At 37.2% G+C, this 23,542-nt stretch overlaps 1 protein-coding gene across 2 annotated transcripts in view; it reads right to left on the reverse strand.

The window, feature by feature from the left end:
* The window catches only part of FOCAD (focadhesin), an 89,743-nt gene that overhangs the window by 23,933 nt on the left and 42,268 nt on the right, over positions 1–23,542 (reverse strand). For both annotated transcript variants that reach the window (XM_059492507.1, XM_059492508.1), the window contains 9 exons: positions 19,009–19,143; positions 18,603–18,653; positions 16,823–16,906; positions 15,196–15,328; positions 12,369–12,557; positions 12,018–12,139; positions 4,348–4,440; positions 2,354–2,442; positions 293–334 (listed from right to left, as the gene is read on the reverse strand). In XM_059492507.1, the coding sequence (XP_059348490.1) occupies positions 293–334; positions 2,354–2,442; positions 4,348–4,440; positions 12,018–12,139; positions 12,369–12,557; positions 15,196–15,328; positions 16,823–16,906; positions 18,603–18,653; positions 19,009–19,143 (938 nt within the window). The remainder of the gene's footprint in view (positions 1–292; positions 335–2,353; positions 2,443–4,347; positions 4,441–12,017; positions 12,140–12,368; positions 12,558–15,195; positions 15,329–16,822; positions 16,907–18,602; positions 18,654–19,008; positions 19,144–23,542) is intronic.

Raw genomic sequence — 23,542 nt, forward strand, 5'->3', positions numbered from 1 at the left:
CTTCTCTCAGATAAGAGGTACTTGCAAATAATTACAAAGTACTTAGTTAAGTTCTTTGAAGTCTCTCAGTATCTTTTGCCTTAAATAATTTCCTAAGCTTCTAAAAGGCAACATTTTATTATGTACCTCAGAGAGAAACTTCTAAATCCACACACTCATAAAACCTGGATGCTTTAAACTTAATGAAGGCAAAAATCATCTTAAAAAGATCTAGGAGGAAAAGAAGCAGTGTCCCACTCTTTATTCAAAATATGGGAAAAAACATCATCTGTAGTAATTTAGCAGTCCTTACTTGGAAGCACCTTTGATGACATCGGTCAACATATCTCTGACCCTGCATGAGAACAGAAAGAATTTACACCACAGTTATTACTGTATAGCATGATCTCAGCTAAATTCCTCTTCTGTCTTACATGAGGCTGTGATCTACAGGTTAACAACTGTATCAGCCAATGAGAAAACAGTGCAAAATAATTACAAGCATTTAATCGGTAAGAAATTTTTGCACCACCCCAAGTTTCTTCAGGCTCATGTGCACTCCCAGTGTTTCATAAAGGGCTCTTATTTGTCTTAATACCACTCTTTGTAAAATGCTGGTTCACGAGCACATCAAATGCCTAAGCTTCCAGATCATTGTGCTATGTTCTAGCATAATGAAATCTGAATGCTTTATAAAGGACAACCATTAAAATTTATTCTACAGTTTATTTCTGGAAACCACTACAGGCAGTTATGCTATAACATGGTATATAAACTTGAATCAATTTAAATGAAAGCCATAGGAGTGGTTACAATTTCTTACACATTATTATAGATGATTTATAACAGGCTGCTTGTTTTCAATTGTTTCATTTTGCATTCATATCAAGACTGAAGCAGAGACACAATTAATCTCCTACACTGAAAGGTGTGGATGAGGAGAGAGATCCTCTATTCTAAAACATACAATTCTGTTATCGCCATGAATGTCATTCTACATAAAAAAACAACTTTAGACTGAAAATGCATGTCCCCTAAAACAGAGCTGTATAAGACTGAGTTACACCCAAGCTTTCAAAGAAATCTACCCAGATCTTTCTTCACATTCCCACTGCTTTTACACAGTTTCAAAGCCACAACACTAGAAACATTTACAACTTGGTAACCACCAATGCAAATTTGCACCAAAAATATTTGCAAAATTTACATAATAAAGGATTAACACTAAAGTTTATACCACATTGTCCACAATTAGGTTAACCCTAGTGAGCAACAAAAATGCTTAACAGATGCTGAAGTTAGGGCCCTGAAGAACCAAGTAAATAATTGTGAACTGGAAAAGAAACTAAAGCTACTACTGGGCTCCAGTTAATTTCCTGCTTTGATTTTTTTCCTGATAAAGGGAATTCTGTTCACTTTTGACATAGCTTACATTATTACCATTTAGGAAATAAAGAACAGAAATTCTTTCAGGAGAAATCTATGAAGGCTTTTTATACCCTATCAAGAGAAGGATCAGTTACTAATAAAGTAATTTTCTACAACACTGTAGCATTCTGGATCTTACAAAGCAAGCCTCTATTCCAGAATTAGCTAGAATTCAGAACAAATTCTGAATTCCTCTTGAGTGGGACTTAATAACACACCTTTTGGATTGAAACACGCAAAAAGCATTTTGGCTTTGTACATATTTTGATTCCAATACACTTATGAACAAGCACAAACCCAGATAATTATACTGTCCATGGATAGATAGTTTTTTTCTCTTGTAAAGCCTCCCACTTTGCACCTTCTTCTCCTGGCCATGCACGTACATGGCTAAATCCTGACTGAGACACCCTTCTCACCTATCAACAACAGAATTAGTGCAGAATATGGATCAGGGTGTGCATCATGTGTTTGCTTTAAACAAAATTCTCACACTCAATAATGGTAACTTAGCATCAGTCCACCATGACATATGTCAGATTGTGACTTGCATTTCTTTCATCAAGGTATTTTCAGTGAAATAGCTCATTAAACTCTCAAGAAGGGAATTTTTATCTTTGCATAATCCTTCTCCTTTAGCATCCTATAAAACCACAGCATTACTTCACTCTTTCCAGCTGCTCACCCTACAAAGTTTTCAGGTTCTGCAGAGGGGAACCCACGCATATGGAAACCCTTACAATTACCCAATATTCCTCCTTTCCACTTGCCTCTCCCACTATGGTCACTGTATCTGGTGGTTGGTTGTTGCTGAGTTTCAGGTTCCTTTTTCATTAGTGCTCATACAGTCTTTAAACTTGTAAAATTGAAGGCTTTTAAACCTTGTCCTCCTCTGTCCCCTTACTTGCCACTACAAGTGGTCAGGAGCACACAGGCACTTTCTTACCATAGCCAGGCTGTAAATTGTTTGTACTGCACCTCTTCAGGATCCTCTTTTCCATGTTTTAACTGCATCTCCAGTTCTGCCTGCCTCCCCTGCAGAATTGCAAAAAAAAGTAAAAAATGGATCTTTTAAGCTTTATTTACATAATATTTCTTCAGAGAACATTCAGGAAACACATGTAGCCTAACCTAAGGGCAAGCTCATAAGTGACCTTGACTGCTTTGCATAGGGGTCCCACTGTAATATACAATATATTAGGGAGAAGAATCTATAATTTTTTGTTCTGAGTAAGAAAAACAAACTGCAGATGGCATAAATGACCACAAACACTGAGGCATCGATCTAGTACATGCAGAGCCAAGTTCCCTTGGGAAGGGCTACAACAAGCAGGGACCGAGCTTTAGAAGCCTGATAGCTAAAATGGATTCTAACAGCAAAATATTGCTTTCTTGATGCTCTACTTAGGGCAATATTCCTCATTCTTTTAGTTTACATAACTCTGACCTCCCTGTGATTTCCTACACCATTCTTTCTGTATATTTAAAGAGGTGATATAGATTCTGCCCTCTAACATGCTGTAACATGTTGTAACATACATGTTATCTAAAAATACCTAAAGCAGCTTTGTTTTAACATTCTGTCACAAATCAAGATAACTATAACTTAACTTGTTTAGGTTGTGAATTACTGCTCCTTAGCAGATTATTAGGCCTTAAATGAAAAAATACATATGCTGTATTTTTTGGTATTCAATGCTTGTAGTTTGGATGTACATACCAACCTGAAAACACAATACAGTGAATCTTGACAATCCAGGTCTCACTCAAAAAGTGACCTTCCACAGAGATTAAAGGAGTACATCAACACACTGGCTAAAAAGAAGGCAGTGTAGCAGCTCAGAAACACTGAATTATGTACTATCCAGACTACTTATCTTATACTGCAGTCTCTTTTGGCCCCCTCTGAGGAAATGTACTAGAAAAGTGTAAGGATTAAGTAAGAAGCAACAAACACAGGCTCTACTGTCCTGTAAAATGGCAAGAAATCCTACTGATCCTTTAGAAAAAATGTGGTACAGGCTAAGCTCTGTGTGAAATCTTGCCTTGGAAGGGAAGAAAAATAGGAAAGTAATTAAATGCAAGAGACAATGCCCCCCAAGACCTAAACCTGCAATTTGAATAGTTGCTGCTTATTTTGTAATGGGGTTGGCTTGGTGGAGGATCTTGCATTTTGTTGATGGTCAAGATAAAAATTGTTTTGAAAATGTGAGAGAAGCATATGTTTTGCTGCACAGCAAAACAAGGAGCAAAGCTTCTAGAATTTGTTCAGCAACCTGAGCTGCTCGTGCTGAAAACAGCTGATGTGGCCTGGAAATACAAACAAATAAACCCTTCTAGTAGCACAAAGAGAGCATTCTGGAAGGAAGCTATTTGCTGAACTTTTTTTAGATAATTTTCCTGTTGAAAATCAAATTATACTACATTGCTCTAGATACCAGGTCAGCTAACCTAATAAGAGAATTTAAGATATTTCTTAATCATTAGATAAGGTTGAAAAAATTGAAAGAGGAGTCTCTTACAGTGCAGCAGAATGACATGCTGATTAAGGGGAAGTTCTTTTTAATGAATCATCTCGATAGCTTCTGTCTCCTTTATGGCACTACTATTTCAAAATTTCTATGCAAGCAATAGGTCAGAGCTCTAGCTAATATTTCATCTTCTAAAAATTCTAAAAATTGACACTTTCTGTAAGCTGACACATGAACAAACCTGCATGAACCTGAACTGTAAATAGAAACTGCACTTCTATAAAGCATCCCAGACTGTGCTGTCAGTAGCTGAAGACTCATTTTTATTTCTTTTTTATAAATGTTATAATCAAGCACCTCAAGCTTTACTTTTTTTAACTTATGAGTTACCAGCTCTTACTGGTAAAATTAAAACCCATATCACTTGAATAAGCATGAATGTCCACAATAATATACACCTCAAAATTACCTGCAGGACTGCACTGTAGGTTCGACTCATAAATCCTAACCAGGTCTGTGGCAGCAATATGGAGTGGTGCCATTCAGAAGGCTGAATATTAACCTGTGCAACACACCAGAAAGGTTAGAAGCAGTTACATTAAGTCCAATATATGCAGAATCTATGTTCTCCAGTCTATGATTTGCAGACAAACATTCACTCATTTCCACGGCCCATTACACAAGGCTGTAGGAAATTAAAATGATCATGTACTTTATTCTCCTTTCTGATTTTACCCACACCAAGTTACTTTCAACTTCAATACCCAGGCCAGTCAAAAGTGGTTGCTTGAGGCGGTGCCACAAGTAATTGATCCCAGAGAGACAGTGAAACTGTATGAGGCAATAAGCACAACAGTTAGCAGCACTGGCAAATGTTTCTTCACAGTTTGTGAAGATCTTAGAAGTTTCTAAAAGCAAAATTGTTAACCAAGATAAATAACTGACCTCCCCCTGTATGATTATTTTCCGGAGACTTCCTACTTATTCATCTCTATTTTATGCCCCTAATTATCTATGTAAAGTAGTCAGTATTCTTTCTTCACTTGGACTTTTTAACAAAAAACAAAAGACCATCCTAAAGCTGTCTGCTCACTGCTTTCAGTGAACCTGAAAGACTTGTGAATAAGTACTAATACATCTATACAAATAAAAACATTCTAAAAGTCAATTAAAAAAAACCAACATACTCCATCTTGTAGACAATACAAATATGACCTGTAGTAAAAACCAGGAAATTTCATTCTAATAATGACTAATGAACACTAGTCCTTCCTTTTAGTTAAAATTATATTCACACCTCATGTCTGCCAATTAATTCCTCCAAAAGTTTATGAGCAGTCAAGGTTCCAATCAGAATTACTTTCCTTGGGTTCCTGAGGAACCTGCAGCAAGTCCAGTCTTCCCCTCAGCCTCTACTCTGAAACTATTTTAGACTTGTGCATTAGACTATATAGTCTAATTCTGCAAGTCAACAGACAGCTAAATATGAGTCAGCATGTGCCAAGGTGGCCAAAAAGGGCTGGATCAACAATGGTGTGGCCAGCAGGGCCAGGGCAGTGATTATATCTGTGTCCTCGGAACTGGGGAGACCAAACCTTGAATCCCGTCTTAATTTCTGAGCCCCTCACTTCAGGAAGAATGCCAAGGTGCTGGAGCATGTTCAGAGAAGGACAGCAGAGCTAGTGAATCATCTGGAGCACAAGTCCTGCTTATTAGGACTCCCTGAGGGAGCTGGGGCTATGTAGCCTGGAGAAAAGAGGATCATCTGGACCTTACTGCTCTCTACAACCACCTGAAAGGAGGGTGTAGCCAGGTGGGGATTGGTCTTTTCTCTCAGATAATAATGGACAGGACAAGAGTATATAGTTGAAACTGTGCCAGGGAAGACTCAGTCTTGATATCAGGAGGAATTTCTTAATGTAAAGATCTGTTAAGCATTGGAATGGACTGTCCAGGGAGGAGGAGTATTCACCATCCCTGAAGGTGTTCAACAAATGTCTGAATGTGGCACTTAGTGCTATAGTCTAGATGAGAAGGTGGTGACTGGTCAAAGATTGGTCCCAATGAGGTCTTCTCCAACCTAAATGAGTCTGTGATTCAGATTTAACTGGTCTTGTAGTGATTTGTGAAGTTCCCCATGTAATCCACACTTGTGAAAGCCAACAAAAGCAGACTTGCAAAATACTGTATGAATATACAATATTCATGCAGGAATTAATTACAAAGCTTTAGGCATTTTGTGACATTTCAAACATCTAAGACAATATGGTCTACCAGGAACACCTAAAATTTGTGTATGTGTTTGATGACAATAGAACTGCTGAGGTGCTTTTCATTAATTAACTCTCTTCATGGCAGTAAGCATTTGCATGTATGTGGAATATGAGGAAGGAAAGAGGGAACTGAACACCTTCATATAACAAAGAACATGCAAAATTCATCTACAACTGAAAATGACTGGACATAGTGCTGAAGATTTTCATATAAGCAGTACTGCAACCTGCTATGTCAGTACAGGAAACCAGTAGCCTTTATTTGTCCTCTATTGCTGGATAGGAAGGGTAACAACAACTAGACTAAGTGTTGAGTAATTAATACTAGCAACCAAAGGCAAAGGTGACAAGTGAAGTTCAGATTGTTTTTTAACTGCACAATTTATGTGTAAGGAAAAATTGGCTGGGTGGGGAGTGCAGGGAATGAGGCTTAAGGGAACTGAGAACTAAGGACAAGTGCTTGTGGAACACTGCCACATTGATGTGGGGTTTAACATCACTTGGCCAGACCAAGCAGCCAAGCAGTTTTTAAGGAAGAGCTCCAACATGCTATCTGAGGTAGTAAGAAATGGCACAAACTTGGAGCTTGTAACCTGCGCCTGTCAACTGATGCTTCAGAAGAACATGTCTGCCTGAAAAGGCACAGAATCATAGACCAGATTGTTAAAATGCAAGACAGGTAATGCTGACAAACCACAGGAGATACTACTCCTGTATGTGTTTGGGATAACACCTTTATATCAGTGAAATGTTTAGACATGTATTTGGACATATATCCCTGCTTGCATATGAGATAAATAAAGTGAAACCTCAGTGTTTTCATAAATAAGGCCAGCATTATGTACCTGTATCAAAGAAATAGTGAAACAACCTCTCTTTTAATTTTGAATTTTGCTTTGAGGCTCTTTTTAACATACTTGAATGCATATACTTCCAAATGCACCCCAAACATTTCTTTGTGAGAAAAAAATTGTCTTTCTCTAAAGGACAGTAGACTGAAGAAAAGAAAAATAAAAATCTGCCAGAAACTTGATTTCTGAATATTGTTTTATCACTGAATGAAATATGCTCAGTAAATTCAGTAGTAGAAACCAGCACAAACTAGTTCATATTCATAACTACATCCATCTAGGCACAGAACAATACAGTACAATGAATTCTACTCCAGAAAATCTCATTGTCATCTTAACGTACTTCACATATGAGGTTTGAATAAACTCTTCAGTATCTTGATTACATTTCTTTCCAAACCAAGAAAGAAAAGCACAGAAGGAGCTTTTCACTTTTCAAAGATACATATCATCACAGCACATCTAATTGAACGCACTTTAAAAATACACAGGGAATGGGTCTTCTACGAGTATACAGAGTGCCTAATATGATTATTACTGGTAGGAAAGTAGTCAATTCTGCATAACTCACCTCTGCAAATTATCATTACAATTGTGCCTGCAAATACGACTCATAAACAGGAAAAAGTAACTTGTGCTATTTCCAACAGATTGAAAGCACTTGGATAGAGAAACATGCAAAGGCAAGATCATTTTCCATTTAAAAAAACCCTACACCAGTTCAGAGTGCCAAAGCCACTATCTACCACACTGATCTACCAATAGCAGTCTGCCTCCGTGCTTCTTCATGCAGGGTGAAGTGTCCTCTTCACCTCCTCTAAAGAACAAGAAGATGGACAGCTAGCTGAAAGCCTAGTAACTCCAACCCAAAACACACATGAATAGAACCATCAAAATATATGGTCATATATGAACATATGTGACTATTCATTACCAATTGTTTTCACAACAGATTAAGTGAATCTGATAAGAAATTTTTCCTATGAATTTATATGAAGCATTACTTGCAAAACCTGAAACAATCACAGGCAATATTTGGAGACTTCTTGTACAGTGTGCTCCAGGACAGCCATAGGAATAAAGAAAACCCATGGTCTATACTTCTGACCACTGTCACTACAGTAACTTACATGTCCCCTCAGAGAGAGGTTGATACGCTCCTGTTTAATAATCAAAATAATCAATCTGTTTAATAATCAAAAAGCAGATCCCCATTTCTAGGGGAATGATGATCTTCCTCTTTTAACTCACCAGTGACCACTAAAGACCAATAGAGTCAGCATTTGAAACATACCACAGTTTATAGATCCTACTTTCTTCTTCCTGTGAAATATCTGTTCAAGTAGCATCAAAAAAACCCCTTCTGCATCTTAATCTGATCCTGCTTACAGATATCACAGATGCATCCAATTCCTCAGCTAGAATAGCACCTAGGTGATAAAATAAGCATGGCCCACTAAGGTTGAATAGTAAATTATCTTTTTCCTGCTGCTACTGTTTGATTGAATGGTAGCTAAACCCAGGTATTTGTTATTTTTATGTTTTAAAAGACTTTACAACATATAAGAAGAAAAAGACTTTACAACATACAAGAAAATCTTTCCTCTGCACACAAACATCACATAACTTTTTTTGCCAGCAGAATACCAGGCATCACAGTTTTACACATAAATAATCTCATGAAAATGAAACAGGTATTTTCGAGCCCCTCACCTTGCCCCAGTTGCCAAAATCCAAGTGCAATAATGGCAACTATGCATACACAGATACAGACAGATACACAACCTGTAGGTTCCTATTTTATAGCTGTGAGCACAGATCAAACCACTGAAGACATAAAAACGTTATCATCCCAGTATGGTGCTGACTGCTTAGTCCTAACTAAGAAAATGCAAACTGCTGGAGATTTTTCGAGGTAAAATAATTAATTAATTAACCTCAAGAAATCAATTGCATTTACCTCCAAATAATTTTCTTAATGTTTACATCAACCTCAGAATTTATTCAGAGCTTTACACAGACCTCAATGTTTCAAAGGCAACTCTAACACTTCTTATTAATAGAACACTCCTTACTTAAAACATCACTATAAGAATTAACCCCTACAACTTCTTCCCTCTCCCAAAATAATGAGTCAAAGCGGTAGCAAAAAAATGTCATTCTGGTAATTTAAACCCCTAAAACAAAGGTCTTAGTGTGATGTGCTGAATTGTGATGACTTTGCAAAGACACATTGACTCCTATAGGACTGGGAGAGTAAGAAGGACCTAGGTCCTGCTAATGCAATTTTTTTTGGACCCATTTGGCAGTTTTATAGCTTAGGCTCTCTGTCTTTACTGTTAAACTCTGTTCCTCAGAAGAACATGGAAGACCAAACAAACATTAAAGCATGCAATTTAGTTTGATGAACCCAGGGACTTGCTTTTCATCTAGCCAAAGGCCCAAAGAACTCTTTTCTGACCACCCTGTCTCTATGTGCAAAGGGAAAGAGCAAGAAAAAACTTTGACTCTTAAAGCAGTGTAAACTGAAAATGGAAATACTGATTTTTTAATCAAAATTTTATAGTTACTGCAGATTTTCACTAAGATGGTGCAGTTAGCATTGTCTGAAGATATTTTGTGTTTAGGTTTAAAACAGAAACATATTTGGATTTATTTCTAGTTTTACTACATCTTAAATCAATCAACTTGGTAAAGTACTGAGAGACTACGTAAAATATTTCTGTCTCCAGTCATTCTATCTATTCATTAACTTGATCCAGTTCACCACATTCTCCACAACAAAACTGCCATGTTTTGTCCAGCTAACCATTTTAAGGTTCTGTTTCTGTGAAGATAGCTTGTTCACACAAGAAAGTAAATTTTGGATATGCTGCTGGATTTTATAATCACTGCTATTGTACACAATTTTTTTTACCAGGATTTTATTTGATGCTTTGGGGCAACAGACAAGTGTTTAAAACAAAGTTCAAAACTGATCTGCACCCCACTGTTATTTGACTGATATAAAACTTTCATACATGCCTTCTATGAAAATGTAATTAAATATGTTTTTCTTCAGAACCACTGTCACAGAACTTAAGTCTCTCTGAATGAAGTAATTACATGCAGTGAGGAGCTTTTCTTTCTGGATACTATGGAAGCTGATGCTTCATTCATTACTCATTAATCTGAATCTGTTCCTCTGACATATGAAACATCCCTGTGGACTTTCCCTGGTGCTATCCACTGGAGCTTCCAAATAGTTAGAAAACACTCACTAATTTACACTCCTGTGATAATGAGGAGCATTATTTCCAGTTTCTGCTTTCATTCTTTAGCAGCAAAGATGTCAAGATGGAAAACATCTATTAAATTTGCATACATAGTTAGATATCTTGAGATAAGTATTTAAGGCTGGGTTTTCTAAATTTTTCTAGTTTGAGACAAGAACTTTACATCTGAAATATTTCATTATCCTATTGGCACTGACTTCATGATACAGAGCAAGGGATGGATTTCTATACTCCAGTCCAACTGGTGCAGATTGGCTTTTTTCCTTGTACACCTGGCCTAAATTCCACTGGGATCCAGACACTGGTGTTACTGTGGCTATAAAACATGATTATTACTTTTGGTATCTTTTCAGTTGTGAAGGACCAAAATTGTTAAGATGTTATATGGATAACATATATGCATATGCTAGCAAAGCGGAAGAGTTTGAGAGATGGTACAGAGCCAGAAGACTGTACTAGTCAGAAGCAGACAACTTCACCATGGCACACATTTGACTGGGAACTTCATGCAAACTACACTGCAGACAACTTTGTCAGAACCAGCTTGCTTGCTCCAGAAAGACTGAGAGAGTTACCCAGGACAAACCTAATGTGAACATGCTGAAGCAGGACCTGAGAGCAAAGCCCAGAGGGAGCCACGTGGGTGTGCCACAGGATCAGAATGGAGTCCACATGCATTATACACAGCACATGCCTGTGTTCTACTGTCAGACTTTCAGCTTGTACACAGAAAACTCTCCAAACTCTGCACAGACAACCTTCCCAGTCAAACTTTGTGCTATACTTATTTCAAAACGGAGTGTTTGATATCAGTGATTTTAGTACCATCATAGAAGAACTTCCCAGCAGATATGCCTCACATCTGGGTGACAGTCACAAAACAAAATCAGGACCCAGATCACCCCCTCAGATGCATGCAAGAAGCTCCTACAGAAATATAAAATGACTGTATTAATAGAATTATCTTACAAACTCTTAAGAGTTTAACACACTTCCACTTGTGTTAAAAGCTGCTCCCATTGGCACAAAGTTGGGAAAGGAACACTAATTTCCCTAGATCCAGTTGGACTGTTTGGGGTTTTTTACTGTTATCCAAAATTTTCAAAGATGAACTTTGATATTCAAAAGTACCATAATTCAAAATGCTCTGTCAGACTTCATTACACACACTTTATTTTCCATAATAATTGAGGGCTTATTTTATGCCATTTTTCTAAAACCACACCAAAGGTAACTGCATGGTTTTGGTGGCACAAACCTAATAGGTCAGGGAGCTGAAATGTTTAAGAGAGAGAAAAAAATGCCAAGTCTTAGCAAGGTGTAGATATTGTTTCCCCAAGGAGCCCCATCATTGTTCAGGCCTGCTATTCACCTACAACTAGTTACACATGACAGGTATCATGTATATGTATAGCAGTCCATGAGGCAGAAAAAGCCAAAGCTCCTGTTTCTTGTTCTGATTTTCAGAAGAGGCATTTCGGCAGTAAACACTTTTTAAAAAAGTATTTACATGTTAAGTTCAAGTTAGTGAGGGTGGGTGACCACAGCGGTAGGCTGAGGATCAGACTTGATGATTCTATGACTCTAGCTGTCCCTCACAATAATTTCAGTTAATTATGATACAATCATACATGTCATCACTAGCTGATACCAACACCCAATGCACATAAACAAAAGAGATAGCAAAGTAGAGAAGGAGGTGTAATAGTTCCAAAAAGCGAAGAAGAACCAGCAACTTACCTCATGAATGAGGGCAACCAACATTTGCTGGAAATTGCGGCCCCTGCTGGCCAGAAATCGATTAATAGGCTTGCCATCCTTGCCCATGTGGACTGGGAGGTCGAAACACAGCAACATGCCAGCTGAAAGAGGGAGGGAAGAGGAACAGAAAGGTCGATGCACACACTCAGAGTCAAGGGAGAAACCCAAAGCAAAGTAAGGTTAACTTAATAAAGATTCAATTCAAAAGAATATGCAAGCATATATAGGGGGCATAAAACATAGTTTCTTAAGTTAATTCACCTTCAGATTCATGGAAATCTTTGGTTCAAAATATGCATACTTGTCTACTTTAAGAAAGTGACAGCTTACCTGCAAGGCCTGGTGTCATGCCCGGTTGCTTGTTCCTCTCATACATTTTCAGCAAGAAATTTGGAACACCTGCCACTGTCTTCCCCTGGTCTGAGCGTGTTGTCCCTCCTCTTAATGCAGAATGATACACAGCACGTGGCATGTTGGTCATCTCCTGTTTCACAAGTGATGTTGCAAACTCTTCAAATGCTGCATGAAGTTTTATGCAATGACATGAGAGGAAAGGAATGTGAGAGGCTGACAACTGAGAGACAAAACTAACCCTGGAAAGCCCAGAATGACACTAGTACTTCTTTTCCATTTCATAGCGGAGCATCAGTCTAAATCTGATGTTGTAGCATGGGAAAGAGGGACATCTACATCTGGAGATTTTTTTCCTTGAGCCGTAGTGTCTATGAAGTTGGAAAAACCATTGCTGAAAATCATGAGAAGTTGGTAAAAACAAGAAATGTGAGGAAGTTCCAGAACAAAGCTCCTTTTTTCAAAACTGACATAGGTATATTTAAGGTTGGAAAGAAATATCTTAACTATTCTCTGAGGTGCCTTCTTTGATTGCTATAAACGTAACAGTAATGACAGCACATGGTTGACAGAAGGACACATAGCAGAATCTAAATCATGTTTTTGTAGCATGTCAGGAAGGGCACCTGCATCTTGGGATTTTTTTCCTCTGCCTGTAACGCCAATATCCTTCAAACAAACCCCACAGAATGCAGTCAGCAATTTTCTCTGCAGTGATATAGACAGAAACTCTTAAGTCTTTGTCTTCAACCTCCAACCTTCAGTTTTGTTGGAGGAAGAGATATTTGTTGACATGAAAACCCTATCCACCTACCGATCCGAGACTTTTTATAAAAACTTTTCTGTTTAAGATGGCTACAACAATAGAGAAGAAATTTGCTGAAAGAGGGAGCTATTTCATTTCTGGAAACCATTCACATTGATAGAGACTCCTTATCACTGCTGTCATATTACTGCATTCGCCGGTTACGCCAAAAGACATAAATATAAGCCATTCAGAAGCAATTCTTCAGGCAGGGGACATGCCAAGGCTCTAGATTGACAAATATAACTCAAACTAAAACTAAAGTCTGGAAAAATTTAGTGAAACAACTAGATGTGCAGCAATTACTAGAAATACAGTATTTCAATTATTGAAATAAATCTGATGGTAAACAAAGATAACTAGCATCACATGAATATTATTATTATTATTATTATTAGTGGTGGTGTTATTGTTATTATCATTAGCATAATCTCTTTTGCAGTAAGGATACTACTCCTATTACTAATAACAACATCGATGTCAAGCTAATAGCTCTTTCTATTAATTATTTTTAATTCTCTGACTACCACATTTGAGAAAAGTCTTAGGCACCCAGAATGAAAAATTAACAAAATAAAAAAAAATACAGCTGTCCCCTCCTGATATCCTGGGACTCTAGGATGTAGAAACAATATGAAAACTGATTTGAGAAACCAGTTTTAAAGGAGTTTGAGACAAAATACTACCTAAAGCTCCACTTTCCAATGCTTCATATAAGTAATTCCATGTTATTAATCCCAATAACATGCACTACTAGAGTTCCAGCAAATGAGATGACAGAGATTCAGCTCCCATAGAACAGGCACTCTGTGGCTTTTGGCCTGTCTTGGACATTGCCTCATTAATCCAGTTTCATACTCTTTTGGTGAAACAATTCACTCTCAGCAACCACTCCAGCCAGACACTAAAGCTTTTGCTCAAGTGTTCTGGACTCTGTATTAACTAACAATGTTAGAAAACACCTCTGAGGGAGAAACTGCTTAGTAAATGTTTTGATTCAACCCTTTTGATACCATTCTGTGGTTGCTGCAACTCTGAATCCAGCCTATTCACTTTAAATTCCATTTTGGTTTGCTGTCTTCCTAAAAAATTGGCTATTTCAGCATTCATTACAGATTGAGTTTTCTGTCAAGATACATCACTGTCATTCATTGAACTAGGTTATGTCATTCTCCCCCACAAAGCTTCCAGGATTTAGTAGTTAGGACTCTCTACACACTCCAGAGGCCAATGCATTCAGAGACAAACGGATTCTTTTAGAAACCGCCACAGGGGGAAAATATTACAAAACACCACCTGTATCTCATGGCAATGTTTAAAGCCTGCAATCACACATGAAGATCCCATGTATTGTACATAGAATGAAATAACAATGTCTATATACTGGCACAGTATATCAAATCTTATAAAAGTATGTAAGACAATGGCCATTTCTAGTAATTCAACTGCACATGTTTCAGAACAAGTGTCAGAGACCATCTGTTGAAGCATACTTCAGTATCAATATGCATCACTACAATTATGCATTAAGCATAGCACTGATATCCTAATCAATTAAGCAGACTTTGCATACAGCATTGTTTTCGTACTAGTAATACTTTGTTTACAAAACAGTACATACAGAATTCATTTTACTTCCATCTGTTCCAGGCTAAAATACAAATTTGCCTTTAGAAAGATCTATTTAGTCCTCCCTACTGAGGTCACTCTCATGAAACAATGAATGCTTCAAGTATATAATAAGGAATTGGCTTTCCCTTTAGGACAGGTAAAGAATTTTAATTATAAACAATTTTTCCCCACCATCAGGACCTCTGTCACATGATCTTCCGAGAAGTGAGTTGTGGGCTTTATTTTTTACTTTACGTTTTTTCCCATCAGCTGTTAACAAAAAAAAGAAAGGCTGCACTTTACTGTGACACTCCATTCTAAAAGAGCTGCAGGTCTCTACAGTCACTGTGATTCCCTGCAAAGTGACCTCAAACACTGGATATATTATACCTCCTAAAACAGCAGCTGGTGTTAGAGACAACAGCTTGATATATGAAGAACCCGGAACAAACAGATTTGCCTCCTGATCCCCTTCATCTTCATTCATGTCTATCTCTTCCAGTGAGTCAACTTCTGGTCGTGCCTGGAAGATAAAAGACAAAATTAAATGTGCATAAAAAAATCCCAAGTCCTCATTACCATTCATGATTCCAAGTGTCAAAAATACCAACCAAATATGAAAAGTTCCCCATTTCATTATTTTCACTCCATTTCATAAATTTGAAGCCTAATGAATAAAAGCTTTTCTTCTGCCTGACTGAAAGGCAACATTGGTTGGTAAAAAATCACAGGGTGTGTAAATATGTATCTTTAATCTTCTTCAAAATTAATCTTGACACTTACAGCTGAACTAATATTCAAAAAAACTTGACTTCCACACTGATTCTTCTTCAGTTTAACAACATTTTATATAGGCACTTTAATATAAACAAAACATTTTTGTTAGACACTACTTTCACATATCAGTTTTTGGAATTTGAAAAACTGCAAAATATTTACATTTCTTTCAATTAAAACATATTTACTCACTTTCTGTGAAGTACTGCATCAGTAATACGACTGTAAAGTAACTGCACTAGTAATGCAGATAGTTCTGTACATAGTACAGAACTATGTACTACTGTGAAAGATTTAGTCTTGCAGCAGAGTTTATATATTTCCCTTTTTCCATCCTGTGGTCTTCTATGTAAAACACATTTTTCATTTGTAAGGTTTATGCTGAACTCTTCTCACTGATTTCTATAAAGTATGTTTTTTAAAGTTTAGAACCTATCATATAATGAAGCAGTAAATAAAACCTTTACTATAAAGCCATAGGATTCCATGAAGTACCAATGGACTACTGAGCACTGCCTCATACAATGCAAAAAAGTCACCTAATGACTAATGCTCATCTAGGAGATGACCTAATGCTCATCTCCTTATACTCTTTCATTCTGTTAGGTTACTGAATCACCTAATCAGAAGTTTCAGAGTTTAACAGCCCTCTGCACACTTAAAAAGCCTTTTAGAAAAGTACTTCAACTCTTTTCTGACTGCCTTTACTGACAAAAAAATAAAATGTTATGCTGAAAAAGTTCACAACAAAAATGGGAAAACTTTTCAGCTTAGTTCCAAAAATTGCATCTACTTTTCAAACTGACTTGCCTGTCTTGTGAACAAAAGTCCTATTCATGCATGAGTGTGACTGCAATGGAAGAAACAGCAATCACAAGAGTTGCTTAGTGAGGAAGTTGCTTAGAGCCAAGACTCAAATGCAAGCACTAACAGAAGAGCATAAAATGCAAATCAGCTGCCCAAAAAAAAGCCACTAATTTAATAACAAAATAAGAAAAACTACCTTCTGACTACTTAGCCTTAAGTTTCATTCCTGCCTTTCCCTGCTTATAAGACTTAGCCATTCCAATCATACATGACATCATCTCATGTTACCAGCAGGAGCTTGTATTTCTTCAGGAGGCTCTCCTGAATTTCTGGCAGAGAAGGTACAAGGACTGGTTTCCCTTTCAAGGGAATATAATCCATGTCAGATGGAAGTGTCAGATGTGCTTATTACCAAACATATAACAATGGTTACCTGTCCAGGAAGATGAAGAATTGTATGCTCTTCAGAGTCAAATGATGAGAGTGATCTATAGGCTGAAATGGCTACAAGGGCATCCTATAAAATTAACAGGAAGAGAAAGAAAATTACAAACACAGCATATAGTATTGCTACCTACTGGAAACTCCACATGCAAAGAGCTTATCAAGTAACCACTGAATGCTGAAAAAGAGTTCAATAATATTTTCCCGAGGCACATTCTCAATTGCTTACTTTTTATATACACAATGCAAAGTAGCAAGACCAATTTTCTAGTCTTGATAACATCCAGTCTGAGCATTCTACTTAAGGGAGAAGTATCTGAAAAAAAGCTATGAGAGTACAGTTGATAGCATATTGATGTTTTAGCTGTTGCTAAGAAGTGCTTACTCTAAATCAAAGACTTTTCAGCTTTCTATGCCAGTGTGCAGGCACACAAGATGCTCAGAGGGAGCAAGGCCAAGTCAGATGACCTGAACTGACCAAACGAATATTCCATATGAGAGAACTTTATGCCTAGTATATAAACTCAGGGAAGTTGGCCAGAGAGTACCCATTACTGCTCAGGGATGCACTGGGCATCCCTCAGTGGGTGGTGAGCAATTGTATTGTGCAACACTTGTTTGTAATTGAGTTTTATTCCTCTTTGTCTTTTTTTATATCCTCTTTCTTTCATATCACCTTTTATATCCCCTTTCTATTATTATTGTTACTGTTACTTTGTTGTTATTATTACACAGCTACTTTATTTCACTTATGAACCTGTTCTTGTCTCATTCCATGGAGTTTACCTTTTTACAGTTCTCCCCATCCCACTACAAGGAAGGGGAGTGAACAAGTGGCTGCATGGTACTTAGTTGTCATCTGGGATTAGCCATGGGGCTGAAAAATTCACTGAAAAAGGGTGACAAAAGTTTCAGTCTTAAATTTAAATACACTACTTCCACTAGCACCATGGTGATGATAGTCCAACATTCCCACAGTACAATACTCCACAAGTGAATTGAGTTAGCTGTCATAGCAACACCTTTGTCAAGAATGCTTCACCATGTTAAGGCTGAAATTTTCCAGAAGAAGTCAAACTAATTTTACAGAATCACAGAATCCAATGCTGAGTTGGAAGGCTCCCACAAGGATCATTGCATCCAACTCCTGGCCTTGTACAGGACATCCCCAAAAGTCACACCTTGTGCCTGAGAGCATTATTCAAACACTTGAACTGTGTCAGGCTCTGGGGGAAGAACCTTTTCCTAATACCCATCCTAAACCTCCCTTGACACAGCTTCAGGTCGTTCCCTCACATCCTGTCACTGGTCACGACAGCAGAGATTAGCGTCTGCCCCTCCTCTTTCCCTTGTGAAGCAGTTGCAGACTTCAATGAGGTCTGTCCTCAGTCACCTCCAGGCTGAACAGACGAAGTGACCTCAGCCATTCCTCATACGGTTTCGGCCCTTTGCCATCTTTGTGGCTGTTCTTTGGATGCTCACTAATAATTTAATGTATTTCTTATATTGTGGTGCCCAAAACTGCCCCCAGCACTCGAGGTGAGGACATAGTAGTGCAGAGTTTGTTTGTAATTCTCCTTGGAAATGGCAGAAGTTAGAACCTTCAGGTACCACCTTTTACATGTAGTACATTGCTTCAGAAACAGTGTTAAGCAACAGGAAAACCCTCTTAGAAAATGAGATTACTGACACTGTCTTGACAGAAAAGTACAAAACTTAATATCTTGTTGCTGACATCAGAAATAAATGTTTCCAGTTATATCACTTACCTCGTTCTGTGTATTGTTCCAAAGGAAGCTGAGAACTTGAGCTTTGAATTTCTACAAAAGTAAAAGAAATAAGCATTTTTCTTTGACCAAATAAATAGTTGAAATAGAGGTAGTTACCTGAAACAAATTACTGCCACATCAGTCTATGTTGATGTGGCATGTTCACATGTTCACATGTCTTCACATTCTGTGAGAGGGAAACCATGGATTAACCTCGCCCTGGAATTTCCCATCTATCTCTCAGGACTCACCAATGCCAAGTGAAAACTGAAATTGTATGAAACATGAATTTGACTAATCTGAACTGGGCAGTGGGTGCAATTTTATCAAGATCAAGCAGGCTTATGTAAAAGTTACATACAAAGATATACTAAAAGAAAGACTCATCTTAGTCATAAGTACACACCTCAAATTCATTTGTATTCACTGTTAATGAGGGAACCAGGGAAAACAATTCATTCAGTGCTTTTAAAATGAGTGGTCTTGTATCACAACTCAGCTTTGGTGACAGAGCATTCCATGTAGAACGGATGCAAACAACCTGCAAGCAAAGAGGGAGGCATCATTACTAACAGCTATCCCAATTTCACTTAAATATAATTTCTTTCCAGTCCTTGTCTGCTCTTCCTTCTTGAGAACAGGAATTAATATATGATTCATAAAAAGTAAAAAAGCAAGCATGTTAAAAATTCACTTGTAGATCAACTGACATAACAGAGTAAGATTGCACAGTACTTCACCAGGGAAAGCAACTACCTGTTGGAATAAATAACACACTGTAAGCAATACACAGAGCTCTACATGTATCTTCATACCACATTAGTGCTCTACTTAACTTGGTCAAATTAGCTGAAAAGCAAACTGTCTCTGGGACAATAGGAAGCCACCAAGGAATCTCTTTTTGCTGGGAGCCCTCCAAAACAAAATGCCTTTAATCTTTAAAAACAATAAAAGCAAAAAATATTTGCAGAACAAATGCAAAACATAAAATTTCACAAATCCAGAAACCGTTGGAAACTGTCAAACTACAATAAATACTAAACATTAGTACCTAATACTGAACACATTCATGCTGTAACTAGAACACAACAGGATACATAATTGGTCTTCCGGGATACATAATTTCCTTCCTGGAAAAAACAAACATCTCACCAAGCTTCTTTTCACCTTCAAAGATCTGCATGACAGCTCAACAAGCAGTCAGAACAACATTCTGCATTTCCAGGCACTAAAAAATCTGTAAGATGCTCAGTCAATGGTACAGTTCCAGATGAAGAACTATGCATAAGTCATAAAAAGTAGTAGTCAAGTTTCTCAGCAATGTTGACTAGATAGCAATACTGGTACTGAAAGTTCCTCCTTTTTCCTTGTGAGATGTTTTCAGTCACCCAGGCTTTCCCTTGGCAACAATCTGTGTATTCTCCTGTAAACTTAAGTAATTTTCATGGACTGTTTCATGAAACCTTAATGTTGCTACCTGCAGAAAACTTAACATTACAGAATTTTGCCACCATATCTAAAATTAATTCTGTAATTTATCTACTGTTACTACTTGAGATTTCAGGCTCCAGTGCAACAAAAAGAGTATAAAACAGGAAAAAATACCACCAAATAAATAACAAAAAAACTCAACAAATAGAACCAAAAACCCCAAGAAACTATAGTTCTGTTCACTCTACCCCACCCATCCCACAAAATCACAACACAAACCCCAAACCATGTATGCTTAGAACCAAAGTCTAGACAAAAATTTTAAAATAGCAATGGCAAAGCAAAGTATAATTTTCAGCCTTCTAAAGTGAAAAATTGCAAATCAAGACTTAAAAGTCTGAGTAAATGCCATGAAAATGTCTTTCCAGCATAAAAAATTACAACAAAGCAACACAAGACAAAGACATTGAGAAACACAAATTGATCTATATAATGAAATCAAATAAAGGTATGTTTATGAAGACATTCCACAAAGGCATTGAGAAAGGTAGTTTTGGTATTATTCTGCTCAAAACAGACTATTTTGTATCTCTGAATGCGGGTAATTGCCACATTAAGCAATCACTACAGCAAGTACAAAACACTTTTCAGGGTGCAGTTTAAAAAACCAAAGATGCATTTTGAGTTGAACTCATTTCAGGAACAGCAAACCCATGAATGTGTTTCTATGGTAACAACCACTGATGGCTAGAAAGACTTCATCTGGTAACATTCCAAGGGAAAATGACACCTCTCTTTCCATTCTTTCAACACAGACTGTTTGTAAGAATTAGAAAAAAGGTCTTCCAGTGTTCAGAAAGACAGACATGTCTATTAACACTGGAAGTTCCTCCTCAACTATCTAGAAATGTTAAATTTGTAATGAGTTATTTGTCTGGAAACAACATGTATTGATATGTAGAGAAAAGAAGTTGTGCATTTGTGGAATTTGATACTGTAATTTAGGAAGACTAACAAATCATTAGCTAGCTAAGCATGTTTAATTTTATTCTTTCCCATCATAACACACATATTCTCCAACTTAATCTAAGAGGTGAAAAAAGGCCTTAAAAATAGTCAGCATCCTAACAGAAGTTTCAGATTTAGCCTAAGACTGTACAATTACTTCTCAGATGGTATTTTCTAGACTTGCAACTTAACAGCTGTCCTACAGAAAACTCCTACCAAATGATGTACTGTAAACTGATGTAACAGGGGGATGGGAACAGTGGGAAACTGGTACTTTACCCCCATAAAAACCAACAGTAAATAAAGAAAGGTTATAAAAGCAGTAATAACCTTGACAGGGTGTCTTTCCTGGAGGAATGGGCAACTGTGATAAATATCTTGTGATGAAATTTATCTGCTAGTCATGAATCCCCAAGGAAAAGTCCTGTGATTCCATAGACACTGTTCAGCTCCACAAAGCTGTCCTCTAAAAATGCAAAATACTCTAGAAAACTAGCAAGATAAGAGAATTGGCAACACTGGTATGCCAATTACTGTCTCAAAAAAAAGCATATGTGCTATGCAGAAAATGTGTGTTTAGAGATCTAGACATGCTGGTGTCATACTTTGGTACAAGTTCTTAAGTCTTTTTTCATTTTTTGTTGTGTGAGGTTTTTTCATTCTGGTTTGTTCAAATTAACATACCATTGTCATCTGGAGATATCAACAATCACACATTCATACAATACATGCTTTTCATACAATATATTTTGATTTACGTTTATGTTTTCTCATATTTTCAAAAAATTTATTTTAAAATAACAAGCATGCCATTCCACAAAACACTGAATGCTAGATGGGAAAAAACTAAAAGCTAAATTTTACAGATGCTGAGGAGAGACAAAGAACATCTGCTTCAAGTATCCCACTGCCCTAAAAGGGTGAGAAATCTTAGGAGAAAAATAGAGAGCAACAACATTTCAGTAGAAAGGGGATTTAAACACTATGTTAGAAATTTTATTCTTGAAGGTTTCTTGGCTTGCATACTGTACTTGATACATGAAATCGATTAGATGCCAGGATAGCTTCAAATGAAATATACTAGCTTCTGGTGAAATCACTGGGGAGAAAAAAATTACATGCTGAAAAAGAGGAAATGTGATCTGGCAAGAACTGTGTGATCTTTTTCTATTTTTGATGTGCAAGTCATTGTGCATTATTCATTAATGACCTTATATTACACCCGCCAAAAAAAAAAGAGGGGGTAGAAAGCAGCTAGCCATTCTTGCAAGTCCTGCAAAAGCTGTTATACTCTTAACACTATTCATGTAGGATCCACTTTGAATGGTCACTATCTTTACACAAAATAATTACTGCAGTCAGCAGAATGGATAACTATTCTTACACAAGAGTCAACCAAAAAAGAAATCAATGTCATAGCACATTTTGTTATCACATTACTTTAACAAAGGAACCTTTCTGAGACTCTCAGAACTCAACCCTAGCAAAGCCACATGGTGTATAAGGTTCCATCATCAACCAAGTCAACACTATATGTATGAAAACATAATTTATTATTCTGGTTCAGAAGCTGAGTGAAAGTGTGGTGCTCTCTAAAATCCTACATCTAAGCAGCTGCAAGTGGAAAAAGCTCAGAGACTGTTATCTCTTTCCCTTAAGTCAGTGGCAGAGACAGAAAACACCAAAACAAAACCAATGTCTACGATTACATCCTTTCTGCACTGCATACTACAGTCTAAACAATAAATAAGAGACAGATTAAATTACTTAACCCAAATGGTTACCCAGCTTGCCAAACCACAAGAGAGTTCCCTGTTAAAGTTTCAGAATAGCTAGGTGGTAGATTAGGTGTCCCAGAACATTACACTGTAGTTGGGGAAATAAGGCGAATAGAATTTGGACAGAAAAAACTGGTAACATCCACAAAGTCTATCCATCCCTCCTTCCTTTCTTTCTTCCATCTTGAGCAGCCTTAGCCTTCCAGTCCTCAACAGTGGTAAAATATACATCTGTTCTCAAATGAGGCTATTATAGTAGGATGCGAAATTTATCATATATCTAACCCTACTTCTTTGCAAGCCAAAGTCTAAATATAATCCAGCCTGGGAAAACACATTCAATACCAAGGCCAGCCTTCAAAGAATCTATGTGACCTTAAGAAGAGCCAAACTTCACACCAATGGCAAACAAAAAATTACCCTAAATAAATTGTTTCTTAGCAGCCATTGTATGACGATTTTTAATTATACTGAATACAAATATCTATGGATGATTTGCTATATTGTTCTTAAACTGCTCAGTGATATCAAATAATGTGGCAATGGCTGGCATTACTGCAGTAAACACTTCAGTGGAAGCGTAGTAGTGGATAAACATAAAATTGTTTGGCAGAAAATGGGTAATCAAATATTCCTGCAGGATATAATTAGTTCACTACTCTGACGGCCTGTATAGTACAGTTTGTCAGTAGCAGATTCACAGCATGTCTTGCCTGCTTCACA

Source organism: Ammospiza nelsoni, chromosome Z (assembly GCF_027579445.1).
Source record: "Ammospiza nelsoni isolate bAmmNel1 chromosome Z, bAmmNel1.pri, whole genome shotgun sequence".
Taxonomy (NCBI): domain Eukaryota; kingdom Metazoa; phylum Chordata; class Aves; order Passeriformes; family Passerellidae; genus Ammospiza; species Ammospiza nelsoni.